Source organism: Rhineura floridana, chromosome 9 (genome assembly GCF_030035675.1).
Source record: "Rhineura floridana isolate rRhiFlo1 chromosome 9, rRhiFlo1.hap2, whole genome shotgun sequence".
Lineage (NCBI taxonomy): Eukaryota > Metazoa > Chordata > Lepidosauria > Squamata > Rhineuridae > Rhineura > Rhineura floridana.
Window position 1 is genome coordinate 105,794,499 of NC_084488.1, and position 24,947 is coordinate 105,819,445.

The window sequence follows — 24,947 nt, forward strand, 5'->3', positions numbered from 1 at the left end:
AGTAGCAGCATCTGATGGAATTTGAAAGGTTTTTCAACTTGACTGTAAATTGCTTAGAAATCTGTGTTAGGGGACTAACTAATAAAGTAAATACTAATGGCAGCTCTTGAATGGCTGATGGGGATAGGAAGAAATTTGGTTCGGTTCATGTATTTCTTCAAACAATATGCAAACCGAAACACAGCTATCCTTAACATTTGCAGTTCTGTATTGGTGAAAATAACATACAAAAATGTGTTACATTACAGAAAATTGCTTGCGTATTTGTGTAATTGTGTATTATAGGCAAAATTGCATTAAAATGTTTATATCAGGAAAAATGTGCAGAACTGGAAAAAAAAACCACACAAGAAATGTGGCAAACAGAATGTAAGAATGGAAAAATTAGGAACAAAGGGAGACCGAATTAGACAGATTCATCCATCTTTTTAAGTATACCAAGCATTGCGTGTTTTTTTAAGGGACTGATTCCAAACTCTTTAAAATAAGCAGGAGTTCAATAACTTCCCTGAGAGATGATAAATAATTAATTTAAAAATAAATAAACAGGAAGGCAGCTAACTAGCATAAAAGAGATTATTCCGCCTCCTCCCCTCAAGTAGCTTTCAAAAAGGCTCACGTTTAGCTAATACACCTGGCATAGTGAGGAAAAAAAAACTTGCATTTTCTTTGAAAATGTAGGGCTTCTTTCCCCATATCCATCGCTGTGTGTTTTTTTAAAAAAAATTGTAGACACTAAAGCATAGATTTATTCCGTTGCTATCACGTGTCAGTTCAGTGGGCTTTTACATATATTTTCTCATGTTGGTAATTCAAGTGTTAAAGTTTCAATGAATTTGAAAATGACTACCGTTTTCAGTGCCACATAAACAACATTTAAAAAGAATGAATTCCAAAACTAACAGCATGGTCCTGCTTGCTCATGGCCTGCTTCCGGCCTTCCCAGAGCCTTGCTAAACTAGATGGGCCTTTGGCCTGATCAAGCAGGGCTCTTAATGTTCTTATATCTTTGTTATATTTTATATAGACATTGATTAATATGAGAGCCAGTGTGATGTAGTGGTTAAGGTGTTGGACTACAACCCAGAAGACCAGGGTTTGAATCCCCACACAGCCATGAAGCTCACTGGGTGACCTTGGGCCAGTCACTGCCTCTCAGCCTCAGAGGGAGGCAATGGTAAACCACCTCTGAATACCGCTTACCATGAAAACCCTATTCGTAGGGTCACCATAAGTCAGGATCGACTTGAAGGCAGTCCATTTCCATTTTCATATGTAATATGAATTACACTTGAAGTAGGGCTTTCTTCCAGGAATGTGTGCATAGGATTATAATCTAAAAAGCATTCTTAGCATTGAGAGCACTCCACCTAGGATTTGTTTCCAATATTGCAATTAAGATATGGGTACAGTTACTCAGAATACAATATACAATTTGGGTTCAGACAAAAGGTACATGTAGTTTGCCACTTTGGAAGGATGCAACAGTCAGTGTTAGTCCATTCAAAATATGTGAGAACAGTGCCTTTCCTGGCCTTCCCGCTGTTTGTGTATATTTTTAAAGGGAGAAGTGGTATAGTCTGATGTGCTATGTGTACAACATCCTTCCAGATACTTGCGCTACATTAAATGCAATGAAATATCTGGTTCTTAATTACGCAGGCTGCAGCCCTCACAACCTCACAAAAACAATGGGATGCACAAGACCCCTGTCCCAATTTCAATATTTTCAAATAACAGGAGCAATATTTTCATTAATAAAGAAGTATGGAGCACTGAGAGATGAAAATAAATGTGAAATGTTGTTTACAAGCACAGATAAAACAGGGATTATTGCCAAATTCTACAATTTGATTCTAGGATTAGAAGATAAACCTGGTCATTTCATGAAGAAAATGGGGAAGGGATATAGGCCAGGATATAGACAATGAGGAATGGAGGTGACTCTGGAACCAGATCACACCTAAATTAATTGCTACAGATTAAGGACATTTTCTTCAAAATGCCATACCAATGATATCTGACTCCTCATAGGTTAAGCATGATCTATGAAATAGCATCAGTTAACTGTTGGAGATATGGAACTCAGTGAGCTGACTTTATGCATATATTTTATGAGTGCCCAATTATTCAGACTTTCTGGAATACAGTATGTAATATAGTTACTGAAATGACAGGATATTTATTGTCATTAGATCCCAAAATATTATTTTGGGATACTTAAAAATATTGTCCCATATGTAGATTTAGAGATTTATATTAAAAAATCTGATTTGTTAACATCTGTTAACAGCAGCAAAGGTCTGCATTGCAAAGACCTGGGCAAAATAACGTTCCATTAATACTAGGTTGATTTTTAGAAGTCTGGTCTACCGTAACATTGATTAAACTGACATATTATAGGAAAACACAGCACTGTCAGCTAAACAGATTTATGGAAAGATGGTCTCTGTTCATTATGTTTTGGAATTATACATTTGAAAGTGTCCAACTATATGTTACGTTATGGTTAGGGTTGCCATATTCCAGTCCCACAAATCCGGGCAGACTAATTTGCATATTATGCAAATTATTTGCTTATTAATATTTGGATTGTCCAGTTGTTTGGTTTTTGTGCCTAGGAATTACCACCAAAAACTGGGGAAAGATGTGAGAAATCTTTTTTTTAAAAGCAACATTTTCAGCCTTAAATGCCCAGACTAGTTTCCAACAGTATGGAATATTTATTGATTGATTAAGAAGATTTATATCCTGCCCTTCTGCTGTTAAAAACAGAGCTCAGCACAGCTTACAAATATAATAAAAACAATAAAAATACACAATCAATATAAAAACATAATAAAAACACAAAATAGCAACAAACAAAGTAAGTCAGGGCAGCAGTACGGTTAACCATATACGATATATTTCAAAGATGTGGTGGGTGGAGAAAAACGAGAAGCCAAAATGTTAGGAAAAGGAGTCTTTCACACCACATGGTCAGTTCTAAATACTGTTGCAGCAAGTTTTACAAGTTCCTTCAGTATTCCACTGGTGCAGGCACTCAGACATTTGAAGTATCTGTATTTTTCTTAGGTTTATAAAAGTGTAACAAACGCCCACAATATTTGTTTTATTGTTAGGTGAGGATCCGCTCCCAAGTACAAGGTTTCAATATTACTCAAGGAACGACGAAACGGTCTTAAAAGTAAAGCCAGAGTTTTATTGAAGCACTTGCAAGTGGAGAAACGAACAAAGCCGAGTCTGCCCCTCCCTGGTCGCAGCCAGGTCTTATACCCTTGGCACCACATACATCATGCATACATTAACTGCCTGCTCAGCCTACTTCCTTATTCCCAATCTTTTCCATATAAGGTCTTTTTGGCTCTTGGCCACATTCCTGAGACAGGCGTTGTCTCTTCACTCGGTGCCATTTGAAGCACTTGCAAAACTGGTTTTGCAAGCCAAGGTAGTTTACACAAACAAAGAGATAGCCAGGCCAGCTTATGTAAACAGCAAAGTACGTGCCTATGGAATGTTCACTAAGTCACCGGTATTGTCTTTATTTTCCTGAAGCTAAGCAAGTTTTACAAAAGCAAAATAAGCATTAGTTCTGGCAGCACTATTTTCTATTTCCTACAATTCCCCCCTCAAGAGCCCATTTTAATTTTACTAAATGGGCTCTTCCTTCTTCTCTCCTTTTGTCTCCCATGGATCTTCTTTATATACCCTTTGATACATTATTTTTCCATACAGTTGCATACTACTTCTTGTTGCTGCATTGTCCGCTATACTACGAATGCCATTCATGATTATTGGTAACAGACAGGGTAAAAGCATACATCCTACTAAAATTAGCATAACTAGTATAACCATAGTCTTCATTCCTCTGAACCAGTTGAACCATGAATTCCAATCCCCAAGATCGAGCCCTTTCCAGGTTTGTACCGGTACGTGTGCAAGCTTCTTCATCCTATTTGCCACATCTTTTACAATCTCACCATTGTCATCTATTTTGAGACAACATTCCGTTAGGTTGAGGAGCCCACAGACTCCTCCCTCTTTTGCCAATAAGTAGTCCAGAGCTAACCGGTTTTGGAGTATCCCCTCTCTCATTTGAGTTGATTGATCAGCAAGCAGAATTAAGGAATTTGCCGTCTGATTAGTGAGAATTTCTACCACAGCTTGTAACCGGATCAACCTATTCAATAAATAAATAGGAGTCCTGTATCCATACATACTATCCTGTGCCCAGGAGGCTGGATCATATGTGGCGATGATGCGTTCAGGTGGCCATTCATCCCTCCATCCATTGTCCTGTCCTCTTGCTAAGTTAACATTTATGGAGCGTTTTCTCTTATCGGTTCGCTCCTCATCGAACACTGGAATTAAAGGATTAAAACTACCTCCTTTTATGGTATAGAGGGGTTGTATGACTCCAACATAACAGGTGCCGGTCCAATTTAAGGGGAGAATGGCATACGCCTTACTCCCGCAAATCCAATAATGTCCTTTTAACGCAGGCCTAGTGCTATTATGCAAGATTGGGGATTTCTCTTTGTAGGGGATATAATAACTGTCCTCTGCCCCAAGGGGTCCTGTAACTATCCGGTACCCTCTCTCCTCATAACTGCATCTCCATATGCGAGAGTCATTTTTATATTTACAGATAGCGTAGTTATTAGTCTGATTCCATGTAGTCCAATAGTTATGAAATCCCTTGACGACCATTCCATTGAGGTGCGTCCACAACCAGCCTTGGTCCTTTAAGATTGTGGGAATCGTTAGATTCCTCTCCTGACATTCATTCACTTGGATGTCTACATTGGGATCATCACATTTGGATCGGCATGAACTTTGATTATGTGCATCAGGGATACATGAACACCATGTACCGTTTTTGAGTCGAATATGTGTGTTATTCCATTGAGAGGCCAACTGAGTACAGTTGGTGACTGGACAATCCCGTATGATGCAGTATGGGTGCCATCCCAATGTCCAATTACATCTGCTATCCCCAACTTGTATACCTCCCGTGATGTTCTGATGAATACAGTATTTGCCTACCCCTGCCCCGTGTAATTTCCAGATATGGGGTTCTGTCCAGGTGCTTAAATTAACATGCACTTCACTTACATTACTTAAGAGCCACCGGGGTGCCACCGGGAATGCAATCCACGGCCACTCTGGAAAACCTTTTGGACTCCCACAAATCCAGCAGTTTTTGAGATAAAATACTTTGGACACCTGATGGGCAAGTTCAACAAATGTGTTTGTCCTATCCATCTCGATGGATGCGGACCTGATATTTCTCAACTGCTCATTGCGAGATCGAGGTTGGTTAAAGAAATTTACACACAACAATACAATTAAAATTAGGGAACATAAGAGAATCGCCCCCAATCTAAATTGTAATACAGGATTCATGATTATAAACTGTCCCTTCTCCTGGAGAACTTGAGCTTCAGGTCAGAGCCCGACACGACCCTCGAAGACCACTTAGCTTTGGGTTCTTGATTGTTCACCCCGCCAGTTGGAGGGTCCTTCGCTACCCTCCTCTCTGGTTCCTGAATGGTAAGTGGTTCAGATGCTCTCTTTATACGGGAAACATGGATCCATTTGTCGCTTCCAAATACTTTTACTGCTGCCTCCGTCACGAGGGCGACTTGCTTCTCTGGTCCCCAGGTTGGTAGAAGGGGCTCCTTTTTCCACTGCTTGACCCGGACCCAATTGCCTGGACGGTAATTATGGATTGCCAAATCCAATGGAAGTCTCTGGAATTCTCGACTATGCCTGTGGAGAGAGGAGAGAACATCCTGCAAGGCAATTACATACTCTTTTAAATGTTTTGCACCCACATCCCCTGTTATGGGAGCCCTTTCTGTCTGGGGCCGTGACTCAAGGGGAGGTCGTCCGAAAAGGGACTCAAATGGTGTCAATTTAGTTTTTCCTCTGGGAGTGTTTTGCATAATGGTCAGAGTCAATGGTAAGGCTTGAACCCATTTTAGTGATGTCTCTCGGCACACCTTGGTCAGCAGTGTCTTAATTGTCCGATTGGCGCGTTCTACCTGACCGGATGATTGGGGCCGCCACGGGGTATGTAACTTCCAGTCAAACCCCAAAGCGGAACTTATATTTTTCACAATCTGGCTGACAAAGTGGGGTCCTTGATCTGATTCAAAAGTCTCTGGTAGGGAATACCGTGGGATGATTTCCTTCAGTAGGACTTTAGCAACAGTATTTGCAGTGGCATTACGAGTGGGAAACGCTTCTGGCCATCCCGTTAGTTGGTCAACGATTACCAACAAGTACTTATAGCCTTGGTTGCGGGGCATCTGCTATAGGGAGGACCACTTCAGGTGCCAGATCAGTGGCATTATTTCCTGTCCTTTGGTTTCGGGCTGCCTCCGCCCTTGCCCGGGAAAGAACGAGGCTCTTTTCCTCTTGTGTCAACAGCATATTCAAAAGTGTCTGTATATCCACCCAAGTGGGGTTGTGATTGGCAAAAATGGAGTCCCACATTTGATAATGTTTATCTGGGTCCTCCCGTAACCCCGGCATTTGGTTTTTCCAATTAAATAAATCTGAAGTGGAAAATGGGGCATGCACAAACGCGACCTGGGCATTTGCGTCCAACACCTCCCTCATTGGTGCCACAAAATTTATTTCCGAAACTGAGTTGGATCTATTCCTCCCGTATTGCTTTCCCCCTCTTAATGTCATGGGATCCTCCATTGTCTTTATAGCATTTATCAGCTCTTGTCTTTTCTTTGCAGTAGCCGCGGGTAACTCCTCCCGTTCCCTCTCTGCCAATTTCTCATAGAGTCTTAACATGTTCTCGTGTGCCACGTCACGTTCCCTTTGGGTCTGAGCCAACTCCTCCCGTAACTGTCGGGACCGAGCCAACTCCTCCCGCTCTCTTTCCGCTTGGTCGGGGTGCTCAGGCGGGGCAGTTGGTGGTGGAGCCCCTGCCTGGTCAGCATAGGGAGGCGGGTTCCCTGGTGGTGGCTGCGGAGGGGGCACTATTTGTTGTGGGGGGTGGGGCAGAGCTAGAGCCGGGCCCTCACCTGCACCCTCAGGTGGTGCCGGTGGTGCCACGACCCTCCTCCTAATGGCCAGATCATTAAAATCATCGCTGTCCGGCAGGACAGGTTTTTCCCCTTTGGACTGAGTCATGACCATTTCCAGCGCGCATTCTGTTGGCGGATTACGGCTTACTGCCCTCCACCCCTCTGCATAATGCCAAGAGTCGGCCGTCTCTGGTAAGGCATCATACAGAGTGGATATTAGGCGACTGATTTTCTTACTGTCCCAAGTCCCACCCGGTGGCCACGAAATTCCCAATTCTACCCAATCAATAAGACAAAACTGTTCTAATTTCTCCGGTGTTGGTACCGGACCCCCCGCCGAAACAACCCCAATTTTGAAGCTCAAGAAATCACTCAATACGCATTCAAGCGGTGTTTTACCCGGTTTTCCCTTTAAAGGCTGCCCACCCCTCCGCTTCGTCTTCTGGGCTGTCCCTTTGGCAACGGCTTTCGACGCACCTTGTCCCATGCTTGGGGTATTTTGGTGTCTAATACGAAACGCTCGTCCTTCAGGTGACAAAAACCCACCCTGTCTGTCTGTAACTATTTATCAGGTGACCCTCCCGGTCCCCGTTTCCCTTGTCAAGTGACCCTTTTTCGGTCCCTGGTTCCCCTTCTTTCTTTCTCAGAACACAGACAAGGACTTACGGACGAAAACAGAAAGGACAGACAACTTGCTCTTCCCTGCTGTCGTGGCCCGGCCTCTCGCGAGGACGCGGAAAACGCACTACTGGCCGGTCCGCTCTCGCTTCGGGATAACCGTTAGGATTCATCCCGTCTCATGCACACCTCATACACACTCTTACATTCACAAATTTCTTCGGCCCTGTTCCGGGCGACTTACCCCTTCCAAAGTCTGGCTTTACTCGTTTCGATTTCTATGGAGAGGCTTGGCGCTTACCCCGGCGCCCCGGCGCGCCCATCAACCACGCGGAACAGGCCTCAACGGGGCCCGGAGTGCTCTTTCCGCTCGGCCACGTCGCCCCGGAATGCCGTGGGGCGCTCAATTGCCTGTCCCTTCGTGGTCGCCAGTTGTAACAAACGCCCACAATATTTGTTTTATTGTTAGGCGAGGATCCGCTCCCAAGTACAAGGTTTCAATATTACTCAAGGAACGACGAAACGGTCTTAAAAGTAAAGCCAGAGTTTTATTGAAGCACTTGCAAGTGGAGAAACGAACAAAGCCGAGTCTGCCCCTCCCTGGTCGCAGCCAGGTCTTATACCCTTGGCACCACATACATCATGCATACATTAACTGCCTGCTCAGCCTACTTCCTTATTCCCGATCTTTTCCATATAAGGTCTTTTTGGCTCTTGGCCACATTCCTGAGACAGGCGTTGTCTCTTCACTCGGTGCCATTTGAAGCTCTTGCAAAACTGGTTTTGCAAGCCAAGGTAGTTTACACAAACAAAGAGATAGCCAGGCCAGCTTATGTAAACAGCAAAGTACGTGCCTATGGAATGTTCACTAAGTCACCGGTATTGTCTTTATTTTCCTGAAGCTAAGCAAGTTTTACAAAAGCAAAATAAGCATTAGTTCTGGCAGCACTATTTTCTATTTCCTACAATTGCAGAGCTTCGCTTAACTAAAAAATTCTTCTCCCTTTGATCAACCACATCTACACAGGTTCCACCTCCATACTCAAAATGAAACTGGGCCTGGAAGTGTGCAACAACCCCACACATACTTTGCTAATTAGATTACCAATGCCAGGATGTCTGTTTTATCAACTACTCTCCTGGTCCCTCGTCCCCCCCGGGCATCATGAAAGACCCAGTCCTGGGCTCAGAAAGAAAATAAATATCTAGTCCTCTTCAAAGTATTGATAAGCCTCTTGTTTTAATTGAAATAATAATTATAAATTCTTGCTGTTATCACTAATGGGAGTTAATTATCTTGCATATGCTGCTGTTGCTTCTATGGCTGTAACGGAGTGAGGTTAAAGATAAGTGAAATGCAAATAGGAAAAAAACAACACAAAAGGCAGTATCACTTTCCTAAATGTAATACCATACCAACCACAACAAGATTCTTATGAGTGAGATAGAAAACTCAGCATCCCACAACCAGTCAGGATTCATAAGCAAAAACCCAAATGAAAAAAATCCTAGCAGACAGTCAGCCAAGGTCACAGAAATCCCCATGCAGCACAACCTGACCTGGGGACTGCAGTTAATGCAGAATGCTGCAGCACAATTGCTGACATGAGTGAGATCCTATCAGCACATAATACCTCTGCTTTGAAATCTGCATTGGTGCTGATTTGCTACCAGGCCAAGTTCAAGCTGTGCTTTCCATGTTATGGGTGCCACATAGTACTTGTTCTGCTCTTGTAAAAAATCAGTCCTGTAAAGTGGCAGCACCTACACTTTGGAACTCTTTGCCTATTGACATTAGGTAGATGCCTCTTTTCAGCACCTGCTAAAATCAGTTTTCTTGAGGCAAGCCTCTCTAGGCATGTGGAAGCTATTGTGTTTTTAAATCTGTTTTTAACTCATTGCTCGTTTTATTATTTTGAATGTTTTTAAGTATCTGTCCTTAACGCTTTTGCCAATAATTTTATTGTTTTAATTCTTTCTGTAAACCGCTTTGAGATTTTTTACAATAAAGCAGTATATAAATGTTGTAAATAAAATTAAATAAATGTTGGAGTCACTGTGGCCCTTGAGTCTCTTCCCACTTTTAGGAACCAAGGAATCTGCCTTATACTGATTCAGGCCATTTCGTACCATGATTTTTTAAATGCAATACCATACCAACCACAACAAGATTCCTATGAGTAAGGCAGAAAACTAAGCATCTCACAACCAGTCAGGATTCCTAACCAAAAACCAAAAATATGATAAATGAAGAAATATTTATATAAGCATGACTATCAAATATATTTATTATTTACACAAACTGTAAAGATATTTATAGTGTAATCCTAGGTTTATTTATTCAGAAGCAAGTCCCAGTGTATTCAGTGGGGCTTACTCAAACAGGGACAGAAATGCAACCTCAAGTGATAAGCAACTTCATTCACACAACCCAAAATTCCGAATCATGCCACTTTACGCTGTTTTGCAACTGTTTATACTTGTTTTTATGGTTATTGGATTTTAAATGGCTTTATTTCTTGTTGTGAGCTGCCTTGGTTTCCAACCTTATCTCACAGGGTTGTTGGAAAGACTCCATACACACACGCACACACTGCAGATGTATAAATACATACAGCCCATATACTAGTTTATTGTCAAACCAGTTGGTCATTGCAGAAAAATCAATATTAGTTTAAAAAAAATCAGTATTAGTTTCCTGCAGAATAAAACCTGTAATACCTAAGTAAGCCCTGCCTACTTGCTTTAAAATAGGACTGGAGGGGGGGGGACAGAAAGAGAACACAAGCACAATTCTTTTTTACATTCACTCCAAAGTCCCATTGATTTTCAGCACATTCATAACCATGTCTACTCAAAAGTAAGTCCTATTGAATTCAGTGGGATTTACTGTGGGCATATGGGATTAGCATTGCTTTTACAAAAAGCAAGTATTGGGAAGGTTTTCAAAACACTGCCCAAGATCTGACTCCTGCACGCAAGAGGAAAAGAAACTGAAATGTATATACTTACCCAATTTATGAGATTTTCAGATAAACGGGGGGGGGGGGACCACCATTTTGTTTTCTAGGCACTGCCTCAGGTCAATGAAACTGAAATAATCCTGGCTTCACTGATTGGCTGCAATCCTGAACGGGCGGAGTTAAAGCTACAAAGTGCTATAATACTGTATACAGTACAGTTTAAAGAAAGATTTAACAGTCGGGGGGGGGCGGCTGACATTTTTATGTATATCTCAAGAACCGGACCACCTAGAAACTTAATTTTTTTAAAATTAAAGCTGAGAATCCGGGGCACCTAAGGGGCTAGCCGGGCACCGGGTGGCATGCAAAGAATCCGGGTAAAACCCGGCTAACCGGGCAATATGGCAACCCTAGTTATGGTTTATTTCTAGGCCGCCTTTTGGCCAAAAAGGCCCCCAAGGTGGGTTACACACAAATACAAAATACAAATAAAAACAATACAATTTACAAAAATTCAAGCCAACAAAATCCTAGCATTTCTAAAAAGCAACAACAGCTAAAAACCAAAAGTACTCATCTTCCTGATAAAGGACAGTCCCCAGAAAAATGTCACTAAGAGAAGGGGTGAGGGGGCAAGGCAGGTGGAGAAGGTTGTCCCTTGATGGTCCCAGCACAGTCTCACCCCTGCAACTATATAATGTTTTTGCCTTATTATAAATATGTAAGCACTATGTGTATATATGTTATGAGTGTGCAAACTCTACTTCTTTTAATAAAAATATCTCGCTGCAAACAAATGGGAGCAAATGTTCAATAAAGAGCAGATATTGTATAACAAGCTTTGTGCAAGCAAATCGTGATGAATGCTCAATAAACAGGTTGTATGGAGGAGCTCGGCTGGATTGTGCTCAATGTATGTGGGTTGTTGGTATGTACTGAGGGCCAGTTCACACAACCTGTGACTCTTGCTGGGCAAGAGGAACATCACTTGCAAAGCCTGAATGTGATGGGTCCCCAAACTCTGATGAATTGTGTTTGTGTGCCTGTTGCCCTATCATGTAACCTTGGCTTGGAGAAGTGCTAGAAGCAACAGCACTTCAGATATACTAAAGCTCGCAGATGGATGTAGAATTAATAGACTAGAAAGACAGATTTTTCCTGTGTCTACCCGATGCTCTTCTGAACAGGTCCTGAATTTGTACCAATTTTTACTTCCTGAGTTCCATATACATATTCACTAATATGCAAAAAACCTTGCAGTTTAAGAATGTACCTATAGCCCACAGATATTTCTATCAAACTTTAAAAAGCAGAGAAATTGAGCAGCTATAATGAATGCACCAGGGTAGCAGGAGACCTGACCTCCTCTCTGAGATATTGGACTGCCCTACAAGTTTGTCAAAATACAAACACAATTTGGGTTGGTCTTTCACAGTCCAATCCACTTGCTGTGTAGTTTGGAAGAATTTGGTAACATGTGCCTCTGAGCATATGGTGAGTTGGTGTTCTTCTTACTTTGCTTCTTTCCTGTGTTACTAATGTTTCTACAGAGAATCTAAACTAGAAAATTTTATTTCCCTCATTATTCATCCTAGAAATCTGTGTCAAATTTCTTTTTATTAATTTCGTATCCTTTTTATTGGTCAATGCCATATGACGGTGAAGACAGCCTTTTGTGTTTCAAATTGGAGGTTATGTTCTATTTCTTTTTTGTGTGCATTAAAAGTTGAATCTGAAACTGCAGTTTGATGTAAAATCAGACTGATTCCAATATGTTGCTACTTAAAGCAGGGACTGTCGGGAAAAACAAACTTGGCCTGCCCAAGATGCATGTTTTCAGCCTGCTATGCTTAAACTACTCCACTTAAGGAAAGGTGGGCATGGTCAATTAAAAACACAGAGTATATCTAGCATTTTGCTAGAATATATTTCACCTCCCACTGGTTTAACTTGTGGAAATTGAGACACTTCTGAGGTCGACTGGAGACTATTCTGCAGAATAGTCAGTGCCACTATTCTACAATTATTTTTGGAATGTTTTTAGTGTAAATTTTGCAAAGTGTTGCTGTACTTCATATATTCACAGAAATAGAAACAAAAGAAAATGATTTCCTATAGGAAACTTCACTAAAATTGCAAAGTAAATCAGACATATTTAAAGTGACCATCTGAACTATATCAACTGTCTTAATAATGTTGCTTCCTCCCTGCTAAAACACGATCAGCACAGCACATGTCTTCTTTCTATTATTTCGGCTGATTGCAGATTTCATTCTGCCTCGGCCATATTGAGGGAACACTCCATTAAATTGGTCCATAGATGGTACCTGGCTCCCCACACTCTCAGCAAAATTACCCAGAATATGGATTTCACATACTGGAGTGGGTCTGGGAAGACAGAGACCTTCTTCCATATACTATTTATGGTGGACATGCCCAATCGTCCAAACATTTTGGAATTTTTTTTTTTTATGAAACTGGTATTATCACAGAACAGATTGTAACCTGGTTGAGGAGTGGTATAACCAGTTATGGAATGTAGCACTCATGGAGAAATTAACCTAGCAACTGAGGAAGTGATGAAACCCATCAAAAAGCACACGTTCCATACAAAATGATTCATGCTTATAAGCTTTATTGCAAGTAAGGAATATGACTAGAGTCCACCTTCCATACATACTTCCTTATGGAAAAATACTCTTGGATAATCTTATACTGCCAAATTAACCTGTTTCTTACTATTTATGTTTCTGACCCCTAGGATGATCTGTTCTTTAGTTACAATCTCCATTCCCTGAGGCAATGCACAATACATGTATGGTGTGGGACTTGTATGTTGAACTTATAGTGTGATGTAACACAAATTGACAACACCTGCTTAGTTACTATTGTATGCCCTCATTTCTCTTCCAGTTTAATGTCCTTATGCCTATCTGCTCCTTTTTATCTTGTTTTAGTCCTTCTTTTTATACTTTATTGTATAATGATTGCTTTCCCCTCTTTTGTTATTGTGCTATGAAGCAGGCAGTGTCCACTGCCTTCTACGTTGTTTTTTATAATGTTGAAACTTTATAAAGATATTCTTTAAAAAAAAGATAGATGAATGAGATCAAAATTAGAACTGCAAATATATATAGCTGCCAAACAGATTGTGATGATGGAAGAAAGTTTGGTGTGCTCTGCCAGAGGAGAAAACACATGAAATCCTGTTTAAAGATAAATCTGTATGTACTCCTAGATGACTTTTGTGTGAGACATTTGAGCTTCATTCACACTGTTTCTGTTGCATGTCAATGAGAAGTAGTCTGGAGCCTATATGTCTGAAATTTGCATATATCATAATCTGTGTTCATTTTATGGTTTACAGTATGGCTCAAAATCCACAGGTCAGTATCCCAATGTCAGAATCCAGTACAAATGGCATCCCAAGCAAGAATTTGATGAAAGCCACTACTGTCACCTTTCACAATATCTGCTATAGAGTGAAGACCAAGAGTGGCTTTATAGGTTGCCGAAAAACAGTTGAGAAAGACATTTTGAGAGATATCAAGTATGTATTTCTCAGTTTCATTCCTTTATGATAATACTTAATATTTATATAGTGCTTTTAGTGTCCACTGTGTTTCACCTACACTCACGCTATCCCATTAATTCTTACAGCAACCCTGTTATGTATACTAGCATATTATTATCTCTATATTACAGATCAGGGACCGAGACCAAGATAATCGCAGTTACTTAAGGCCACTGAGTGAGTTCATGGAGGATGGGTGCCAAATATTTTTATATACCAGCCATAACCAAGTCTCTTATCTGTTGTGCCAACTGTTGTTGAAACCCAGGCACTGGGAAATCCACTGGGGCTTGTGTGATACTGGCTAGGACATGGCGACTGCAGAGTCCCTTCAGTTGGCCTTACAATGCTCTGTAAATTCAGTTGTGACTCTCTGATATGTCTTTAAAGCAGTAATAAGGGGCCCTGATTAATATTGAGGAGGGGGGGAAAGGCAGCATAAAATCAGAAGGAATGACTTCACACAGGAGTTGGAGAATCTGCAGAAGAGGCACAAGCAAAATTTTTCAGATGACATATATGAGAGGTTGGTTGTAGCAAAAAATAGGGTTGACCTGCATGATACGATGGCTGCAGAGAAATCTTTGGCAATGACAAAACAAACGTAAGGTGGAGTTAAAGCTACAAAGTGCTATAGTACTGTATACAGTACTGTTTAAAGAAAGATTTAACAGTCGTGGGGGCGGCTGATGTTTTTATGTATATCTCGAGAACCGGACCACCAAAAGGGCTAAACAAAATAAGTTCCTCACATGGCAGCTTGCAAAGCATCATAAACAAAATATGATACCTATGATTCAGACAGTTGCAGGACAAGTAAAGACCGATAGGAAGGTGATCGGTGAGTTTTGTAAGTATTATCAAGACCTATATACATCTCAAAATCTATCAATACACAATACACAAGAAAAGGAAAGCCTTCCAGATATGGCAGAAAGACACTAACTGTGCTGCTAAGAAAAAAATCTATGCCAGTGCAAAGGCTGAGGTCCAAAGAAGAACTAGAGAATTTAAGAACGCCTGGTGGATAAAGAAAGCTCAAGAAATCCAGCACTTTACAGATGCTCATGATGCACAGGGCTTTTTTAATGCCACAAAGGCTATCTATGGACCAACAAATTACGGTACAAATCCCTTATGTTCAATGGATGGTACCAAACTACTTAAGGATAAAGAGTCTATTGCACTGAGCTGGAAAGAGCATTACCATGACCTCCTCAATCGTAACTCTATTGTGGCTGATGAGGTCTTCTTGCAAATTCCACAACAACAAACTAGAGATGAGCTTGCAGTATCCCCAAATTTGGATGAAGTCAGTAAAGCCATTAATCAAATGAAGAACAACAAAGCTAGTGGACCTGATGGGATTCCTGTTGAAGTCTTTAAAGAAGGTGGGCCTGAACTTACACAACAACTTCATAAGCTCATTGAAAAAATCTGGATGAGGGAGGAGATCCCAGAAGACTTTAGGGTTGCTGTAATTATCACCCTTTTTAAGAAGGGTGATAGAACAGATTACGGGAACTGTTGAGGTACTCCTTTTCTGGCTACCACAGGTAAAATGCTTGCAAGGATCCTCGCAAATGGCTTCCTGCCGATCTCAGAGGATGTCCTCCACAAATCTCAAAATGGTTTCCATCCTTCCAGGACATGATCTTCACTGCACAACAGCTTCAAGAAAAATGCCAGGAGCAGAATCCACCTTTATATATGGCATTTATTGATCTCACTAAGGCCTTTGACACTGTGAATCGAACCGCTCTCTGGACCATCCTTCTGAAAACTGGATGCCCTGATAAATTCGTGAATATTTTGCTACTCCTTCATGACACCATGACAGCAACAATTTTGGACAACAATGGCTTTCAGAGCGATCCATTCAGAGTCAGATCAGGCGTAAAACAGGGATGCGTCATTCTTCCTACCTTATTTGCTATCCTTATTGCTGTGATACTACACCTTATTGAGGGAAAACTTCCTACTGGTGTGGAAATCATATATCGAACAGATGGAAAGCTTTTTAATCTCAGTAGGCTGAAAGCAAAAAGTAAGGTAATGTCAACCTCTGTCATAGAACTTCAATATGCCGATGATAATGTAGTCTCTGCACATTCAGAGAAAGAACTTCAAACTATCCTAAATGTCTTTGCAGAAGCATATGCAAAGCTTGGGCTCTCACTTAATATTAAAAAAACCAAAGTGCTTCATCAACAGGTGTAAAACTAGTCCCTCTGTAGCACCATCAATCCAGCTTAATGGTGTGACTTTGGAGAACGTTGATCACTTCTCCATCTCGGCAGCCATCTCTCTGTAAAAGCTGACAACGATGCTGAAATTCAACATCGTCTGAGCTCTGTGAGTGCCTCATTCTCCCGAATGAAGCATAGAGTGATAGAGGATTGGTATATTCTCAGGGAGACAAAAATGCTTATTTACAAAGCCATTGTACTACCGACCTTACTGTATGCCTGTGAAACATGGACCATTTATAAACGCCTGTCGTGCCCGGGTTGGGACTCAAGAACAGAATCACTTGATGAAAGCAAATCAGTTTTTATTAGAGTAATTTCCAGACATAGGCTTCTCCGCCTTATGAACTCTTAACATGAACCAAAACCCGTGACATGGAAAAGAGTTGATAGAACAGAGTATCAAACATTCCCTGTCCCTTATCAAGGGGGCTTTCGGGCGCGAATTCTCTCGCTCTGCCTCAAATTGCCCACATCTACGCCCCTTCCCTCCTCTTTTCTTTGGCGCCTTTTTAACTGTCTTCGGGTGCGGGGCGATGGGGGGGCGGCTGCCTCCTCCCCTTCTGATTCGGAAAGGATGGTAGGGAGTGGGGGGGGTTGGCCCAACACTTCAGGCGATTTCTCTCTACCCTTCTCTGCAGCCGGAGGGCCTTGGTCTCCCTCCTCCTCCCCCTCTGTCTGTAACTGCTTCACATTCCTAAGGAGGGAGTGCGTGGGAAACGAGTCTGTTGCCTGTTCAAGGTTTTCCCCTTCTATCTGGGAAGCCTCCTCCTCCCCTCCAGACGACTCAGCCCAACTGCCCCCCTCTCCTAGCTCATTCTCAGAAACATCAGAATCCCAACCATACATCCTGAAAACGCCACTCCCATCTTCTTGAAAGATTCCACCAATGCTGCCTCCGGAAAATTCTTCAAATTACTTGGGAAGACAGACGGACTAATGTTAGCGTTTTGGAAGAAGCAAAGACTACCATTGTTGAAACAATGATCCTTCAACATCAACTTTGCTGGACCGGCCATGTTGTTCGAATGCCTAATCACCGTCTTCCAAAGCACCTACTTTACTCCCAACGTAAGGATGGAAAACGGAACGTCGGTGGATGGCAACAGAGGTTTAAAGATGTTCTTAAAGCGAATCTAAAAAAATGTAACATGAACATCAACAACTGGGAAGTCTTGGCCCATGAACGTCCCAAATGGAGGTCGGCTATTATCAAAGGTGCTGTGCACTTTGAAGAAGCACGAATACAGGGCGAACGGGACAAACAAGCTAAGTGGAAGGCATGTCAAACAAATCCTCATCATGACCATCTTCCATCTGGAAACCTATGTCCTCACTGTGGGAGGCTGTGTGGATCCAGAATTGGCCTCCACAGTATGGACCCACTGTTAAAGACCTTATCTTGGAAGACAATCTTACTCGGCCACGAATGATCGCCAATGAATGAATGAATTATATTATCTGAAAATTTAATTTAAAAAGTATAGAAAAGTAATGAATAATATAAAAAAGAAGGGGGGAATGGCACAAACTAATGAAAATGAATAGTTGAATAAGTGTTTAGAACTTGCTATAATGGACAAGTTAACTTATTTTGTGCATAGGAGAGAAAGGATATTAAGAGGCACAGAATTTATGGAAAGGTTGGAAAAGTTTATCCAATACTGGAATGGCAGATATGGAAATTACAGGTTTGAGATGTTTTTGTTTTAGTAATTTACAATTAACTGACCATTATTTCTAGTACATTAGGGTATTACAAAGAGGAAAATGATTAGCTCTAATTTTTTTTATGTAGTGAATGTCCTTTATGCGTTTGAGTTTTGAGAGGACTTTTTTTCTCTTTGTCTATATAAACGATACATCATTAATATATCTATATAAACTCCCTCTCTTCCTTTGTTTTCCTTTTCATATACATATATATTCTATGTATTTTTTCTTTTTATTCTTTTGTGTATTCTTTTTGTGTATGTGCTAGAAATGAATGTATACTATATTTTTAAGCAATAATTTAAAAAAAATCATAGGGGGAGACATAATGCTGCCCTGTTGGTTGTATGATGTAACATTAACAAATCTTCCAAATAAGATGACAGAGTGGAATTTTGGTGGGAACTGCTGGATCTAAAATGGCAGTCCCTGCTGAGGAAAAGTTTCTGTATGAGCTATACCGTATGTTTAAATTTAGTTGTTTGTGACATATATGTGGAAAAAACTGAAAAATTAAATAAACAAAAATGGATCGGAGGCTTCCTGGTTCAAAATTCAGTCTCCTAATCGCTAAAATATGCAAGCTTACTTTCTAAGATAACAGACATCATCAAACAAGACTCCCCCCGACACCTACAGTGACCTCATGAGGAGGGAATGGGATTGCTTCCTCTGGCCATGTCTATTGGCCACATCCCCTGCTGCAGCCAACACATCTGCAGGCCACACTTTCAGGTGATCTCATATTCAGAATTAGTGAAAAAGGGCCCTATGCATGCATAGTTGTACATAGGGCTCTTCCTGTGATCAGAAACCCTGGACCAGTGGACCCACTTTATAGTCACAAGGAAGAACCATATATGTCTGGAGAGAGAGAGAGAGAGAGAGAGAGAGAGAGGTTTGACCAGAGGCAGTGGCCCTTCACATGCCCACTGAATGCACAGGGATGTGTCATGTGGACACTCGTAATGAGCTGTCCATCCAGAAGACATTGCTGAGTAGAATTCTTTTAACAGTGCAGATGTAGGAATACTATGCCCTATGTAATATTGCTATTGAAATAAATTAATGTGTCAGTGTGTTCATTTCAGTGCGTTGTATCAGTGGTGGCTTTATGCTAGGGGAAAGTGCGTTCACTTGTACAAGGTGAGGCATCTGCTTTTTGCTAGTCCCCATATCTACAGCAACCCTCACTGTCATATCTCATACTGTTCTAAAAGGTCGCTCAACTTGCAGAAGCAGATTTTGGGGAGACATGAGATCTGCAGTGGGCAATAGATTGGGGGCCTCACCTTGTGCTTTCCATGCAAAGTCATAATTGAATACAACCCGGTAAATGGGTTTATTTATTTTGACAATGTGTATGCCACTAAATTACAATTATGTATATTATGCACAGACAACTCAATGCAATGGAACTAAAAAAAGAGTTAAAACAATACAATCATAATTCAATTAAAAAGCCCACTGTTTTGCTTGCCATCTTAAAAAACCCAAGGAGACAAGACACTGCCCAGTTCTAAAAGTGGCTTGCCTCTCCAGCAATTGGAAGTGCTAAGAAAGAAAACACAACCACAGCAAGCAAAGCTCAAACTTCACGCAAAGCTCTCCCTTGTGCTTGCATGATTTTTCTTTGGATATTAACCTCAGACTTTTATTTTCCTTCAGTGTTAAGATATTTAAAGTCTTTGAAGTTCAATATTATATGACATCACACTGTCATATGGCTATAAATAATTAACTGAATTATATTGCTCTGTGTGCGAAAGGTGACAAGTCCACTCCCTGCAGAATATTTGGTAGCTTGCGGGAAGATAAGCTGAAACGATGTGTTATGAAAGCAGTAGGTATTAACTACAGGCAGCCATAGAGTTAATATGTAAGTTTTAGGGAACACCTGTGGATCCATGATCACAGGTGGATTAAACATTAGGCTACCAAGCCTTACACTGTCATGTTTTTTTAGCCCCTCACTGCTCAGGTGAATGACCTTGGGTTGGGTCACTCCTCTTTATTTATTTATTGCTTTCCTATCCTGCCTTTCTTTTCATGATTGAAACCCAAGGCGGCTTACATATGGTTCCCAGGCGGTCTCCCATCCAGGCACTGACTAGACCTGCTGGCCTTATGTGCCTTCAGACCATAGTCTGGGACTTTCTCCTCTCCTCTTTCTCAACCTTATGTTTCTCACAGGGTTGTGATTATTGTGAGGATCGGGATGAAAGGGAAATCCATGAGTGCCAGAGTGGTGTAGTGGTTAGAGTGTTGGACTGACACCTGAGAGGCGATGATGATGATAATAATAATAATAATAAATGATATGTATGCCATCCTGAAGGACAGCTTGTTCAGCATTACTGCTCTTGCGCTGTTATGTACAGCAGCATGGGCATGCTGAGAGTGTTGTATGGGAGTACTTTATGAGACCTTCAGCCTTTCATATCAATCTGCAATTTGATTAATTTTGATTAATAGATACAATGTACCAAATATGAAACAACTCACAAGAATTATGCTGGTTTTGTGTTGCAGTGGGATAATGAGGCCTGGACTGAATGCAATTTTGGGGCCAACTGGCAGTGGCAAATCTTCGTAAGTCTTGTGGCAATGAATGAAATTGTTAAGCATTAACTTGATTCCAATTCATATCCTTCACTAAAAGAAATTGATCCAGGCAGAAATCATGGCTTCACATATTGAAGCCCAAGAAGGTCATAGTCCAGTGCTAAACAATTTTCAACAGGGAGTATTTGACTGTTTCTACAATTCAGTAAAATGCTGTGACCATGTCCCTGGCTATGATTCTCAGTGGAGCTGTTTAAACAATTAGTTTAATGAGTACTAATGGTACTCAATATTGTAGTCTTGACAAGGCAAAGCCAGGTTAGAGCAACAGATAATTCTTAAGTGAGGCCACATTCACACTGTACATTTATTCCACTATTATGTCCATGCTCTGGTAACCTCCAAGTTAGATTACTGCAATGCACTCTACGTGGGGCTGCCTTTGAAGATAGTTCAGAAACTGCAGCTTGTGCAAAATGCAGCGGCCAGATCGGTAACAGGGACCAGACGGTCCAAACATATAAAACCGATTCTGGCCCGCTTGTATTGGCTGCCTGTATGCTTCCGAGCTCTATTCAAGGTGCTGGTTTTAACCTATAAAGCCTTACACGGCTTGGGACCACAATACCTGATGGAACGCCTCTCCTGATACGAACCCACCCGTACACTACGCTCAACATCTAAGGCCCTCCTCCGGGTGCCTACTCTGAGGGAAGCTTGGAGGGTGGCAACAAGGGAGAGGGCCTTCTCAGTGGTGGCCCCCAAATTATGGAATGATCTTCCTGACGAGGTGCACCTGGCTCCATCACTGTTATCTTTTCAGTGCCAGGTCAAGACTTTCCTCTTCTCCTAGGCATTTTACCATATGTTTTTAAATTGTTTTAAATGTTTTAATTGTGTTTTAAATTGTTTTTAAACGATGTGTTTTAAATTTGTATATTTGTTTTTAATGTTTTTAGGTACTGTAAACTGCCCAGAGAGCTTCGGCTATGGGGCGATATATAAATACAATAAATAAATAAAATAAATAAATATTATTCCACTTTAAACAGTCATGGCTTCCCCCAGAGAATCCTAGGACGTGTAGCTTGTAAAGGGTGCTGAGAGTTTTGTTAGGAGGCTCCTATTCTCCTCACAGAGCTACAATTCCCAGAATGGTGGAAGAGTCAGTCCCTCTTCGCAGGGAACTCTGGGAATTGGAGCTCTGTGAGGGGAATAGGAGTCTCTTAACATATATTAGGGAAAGGTGTGCATAAACATGAAAATATTAGTGAAAATAACATACCAAAATGCATTGTGGTAGGAGAAACTGTTAAATATGTACATTAGTCAAAACTCCATACAAAAATGTGTTTATTAGAAGAAATTCACACTAAAATGTTGGAAGAATTTTCATGAGGTTCTTTTTAAAAATTGCAAATTGCTGCAGAAATGTGAAGAACTGAATTTAAGATTGGAAAAACGAGACACTGAGACAAGTACAACTCTCCTCATTCCTGGCCTTTGGACATGATAGTTGGGGCTGATGGGAATTGTAGTCCAACAACATCTGGAGGGCACCACCTTGGCTACCCATCGTTTATTCAATATTGTTAGTGTAACAAAACACATTCTCCACAAGATCCAAAATAGTTATTTGAGAACTTAAAAGAACTTAAAATGTCATATTAAATATGAACATAATAGGAACACAGGAAGTACCAAGTCAGACCATTGGTCCACCTAGGTCAGTGCTGTCTACACCAAGTGGCAGCAGCTCTCCCGGGTTTCAGGCAGGAGTCTCTCCCAGCCCTACCTGGAGATGCCAGGGATTGAACTTGGGACCTTCTGCATGCAAGGCAGATGCTCTACCGCTGAGCTACAGCCCCTTAATATTTTCAGTTTTTCAATTTTTATTAATTTTATCAATTTTCTGTTTTAAATAAGTATCCTCCCTGCATGCCGTAGTCCTGATTGCCCTCCCCTGCAGCTGCTATTTAAAGTATAAAAGGCAAATATGCGTCGCCAAACTATGTGCCTAATATGACATGTAGTTTGGCATTTTGTGGTGCTGAGCAGTATCGGTGTACTTTCAAGTGTAGCCTCTGTTGTGCCAATAGATGCTTCCCTTTAAATGCAAATAGCAGCGCCAGAGAGGGCCGTGGCAGAGAAAGAGTTACTCTACACACACACACACACCATTAAAATGTGCACATTAATTGCACACATTAATTAATGAATGGAAATGTAATGGATGATGCAGGTCATTTTTGTCTTCTAGACTACTGGATATTTTAGCTGCAAGGAAAGATCCTCATGGCTTGAGTGGCAATGTTCTAATCAATGGAGCTCCTCAGCCTGCCAATTTTAAATGTATATCTGGATATGTTGTACAGGCAAGTAATTGATAGTTTAACTTAATTATTTTACCATTTACCGAAGCCAGTGATAAATCAGGATTGTCCGATGTGAGGTGCAGTGAAGTTTCATATATTCAACTAGGTGTGTGAGCAGAGTGGACTGTCCGATTCATTTTTAATTTAGCATTGCAGAGCCTAGAATAGAGAATGTTTCCATGGAGCTCCACGTATGCTTTGAGGCTTTTGTATCCACACTGGAGCTCCTGATCGTGGAGACACATGTCCAAATGTTTTCTTTGGATTGTTTAGGATGATGTGGTGATGGGGACCTTGACCGTGAGAGAGAACTTCCAATTCTCAGCCGCCCTCCGATTGCCAAAGACTGTGAGCGAGCAAGAAAAGAAGGAAAGGGTTGACCAGATACTCAAGGAGCTGGGATTGACAAAAGTGGCCGATTCAAAGGTAATGGCTCAGTGTTTGTAATTGTAAGGGTGCTTCCAGACTGTTGATATTTTTGTCGTGGATTTCAAGGAGCTGGGATTGACAAAAGTGGCCGATTCAAAGGTAATGGCTCAGTGTTTGTAATTGTAAGGGTGCTTCCAGACTGTTGATATTTTTGTCGTGGATTTCAGTGGCATAGTGGCAAATTCCGATTGTACAATTAAAGTGGAATTGAAGGGTTTGCATGACAAACCCACTTCCAAATACATAGACTCACCCCAGAGTTTTTTCAGTAAAGAATATGATGAGAGCCTGGGACAACAGTTGTTTGACCTGATATATAACCTTCCTGCAAACAAATCAGAATGAAAGCTCATTAAATAACCAATGTCCTTCAACTTTATACAAACAAACTGGGGTGAATGTTCCATAAAGAGGTCATCTGGGAGTGACCTAATTTTAAAGAGTGGACGTGTCAAATTTTAACCTCATTGTGCCCGCCACCACCCATACTGTAACTGATTTGCTCTTACAATTGGTTAACGTCTCGATGCTTCCATTAGAGATGATATGCAATGTTAATCCCAAAGACCCATTGAAATTACAGATTTAGGATTGTATCCAATGCTGCCATGGCACTGGCGGAACAGAATTCCATCTATGCAGCGGGACTTCTCTTTCCTCTTGTCCTCCCTGCACCCTTCCCCCGCACCCTCAAGATCTGCTCCAAAGGGTTGGGAGTTGCGGAAGGAAGGAGAGCTCCCATTGTGCAAGTGGAATTCCATTCATGCAGCATTGGATACAACCTTTAATGAGTAATGTTAGATATCACTCCAAGTGTTTAGTGTGGAATTGTCATGATTTGTATGAGGCATGCACATGATGTCTTCGTTCCACCACTGTTGTCCTGTTTTTTTCCCATCTTTTCTCAGACTGCAGAATGTCATACTTTTTTCCCAGAAGAATGGAAGAATAGCATGTAGACAGTGTCATACTGGGAAGGTGAACCCATCACAGCTTAGCACACATTATACCATTTGTGGTAGGTCCCATCTTCGGACCTCTTCTTTTTAAATTTATGTTTCAGTTATCAGTAAAAAACACTCCTAGCTATACTTTAAAAAAATGAAAGAGATTTATAGCACCATAATACCAAAATGCTATAATGCTGTTTTGTTTTTTAAACTAAAAAGACCCGCAATGATTAAAAGAAAAACACACAAACATTCCAATTACTTTCAGTAACAATGTTGCTAAAATGGTGGTAACCAGACTTTTTTTGTATTACTGAACACCAAAGTCAGGATCATTCAGACCATGGTATTCCCCTCTATGTATGGATGTGAAAGTTGGACAGTGAGAAAAGCGGATAAGAGAAAAATCAACTTATTTGAAATGTGTTGGAGGAGAGATTTGTGCATACCATGGACTACGAA

The 24,947-nt window shown here is 41.1% G+C and overlaps 1 protein-coding gene across 3 annotated transcripts in view; it reads left to right on the forward strand.

The window, feature by feature from the left end:
- Positions 1-24,947, forward strand: part of LOC133363736 (broad substrate specificity ATP-binding cassette transporter ABCG2-like) — a 57,093-nt gene that overhangs the window by 706 nt on the left and 31,440 nt on the right. The window contains exons 2-5 of one of the 3 annotated variants that reach the window (XM_061583055.1): positions 14,017-14,180; positions 20,699-20,758; positions 22,992-23,106; positions 23,380-23,532. In XM_061583055.1, coding sequence (XP_061439039.1) covers positions 14,017-14,180; positions 20,699-20,758; positions 22,992-23,106; positions 23,380-23,532 — 492 coding nt within the window. Of the gene's footprint in view, positions 1-13,997; positions 14,181-20,698; positions 20,759-22,991; positions 23,107-23,379; positions 23,533-24,947 lie in introns of those variants that run through there. The other 2 variants (XM_061583056.1, XM_061583057.1) reach the window with 2 other exon arrangements.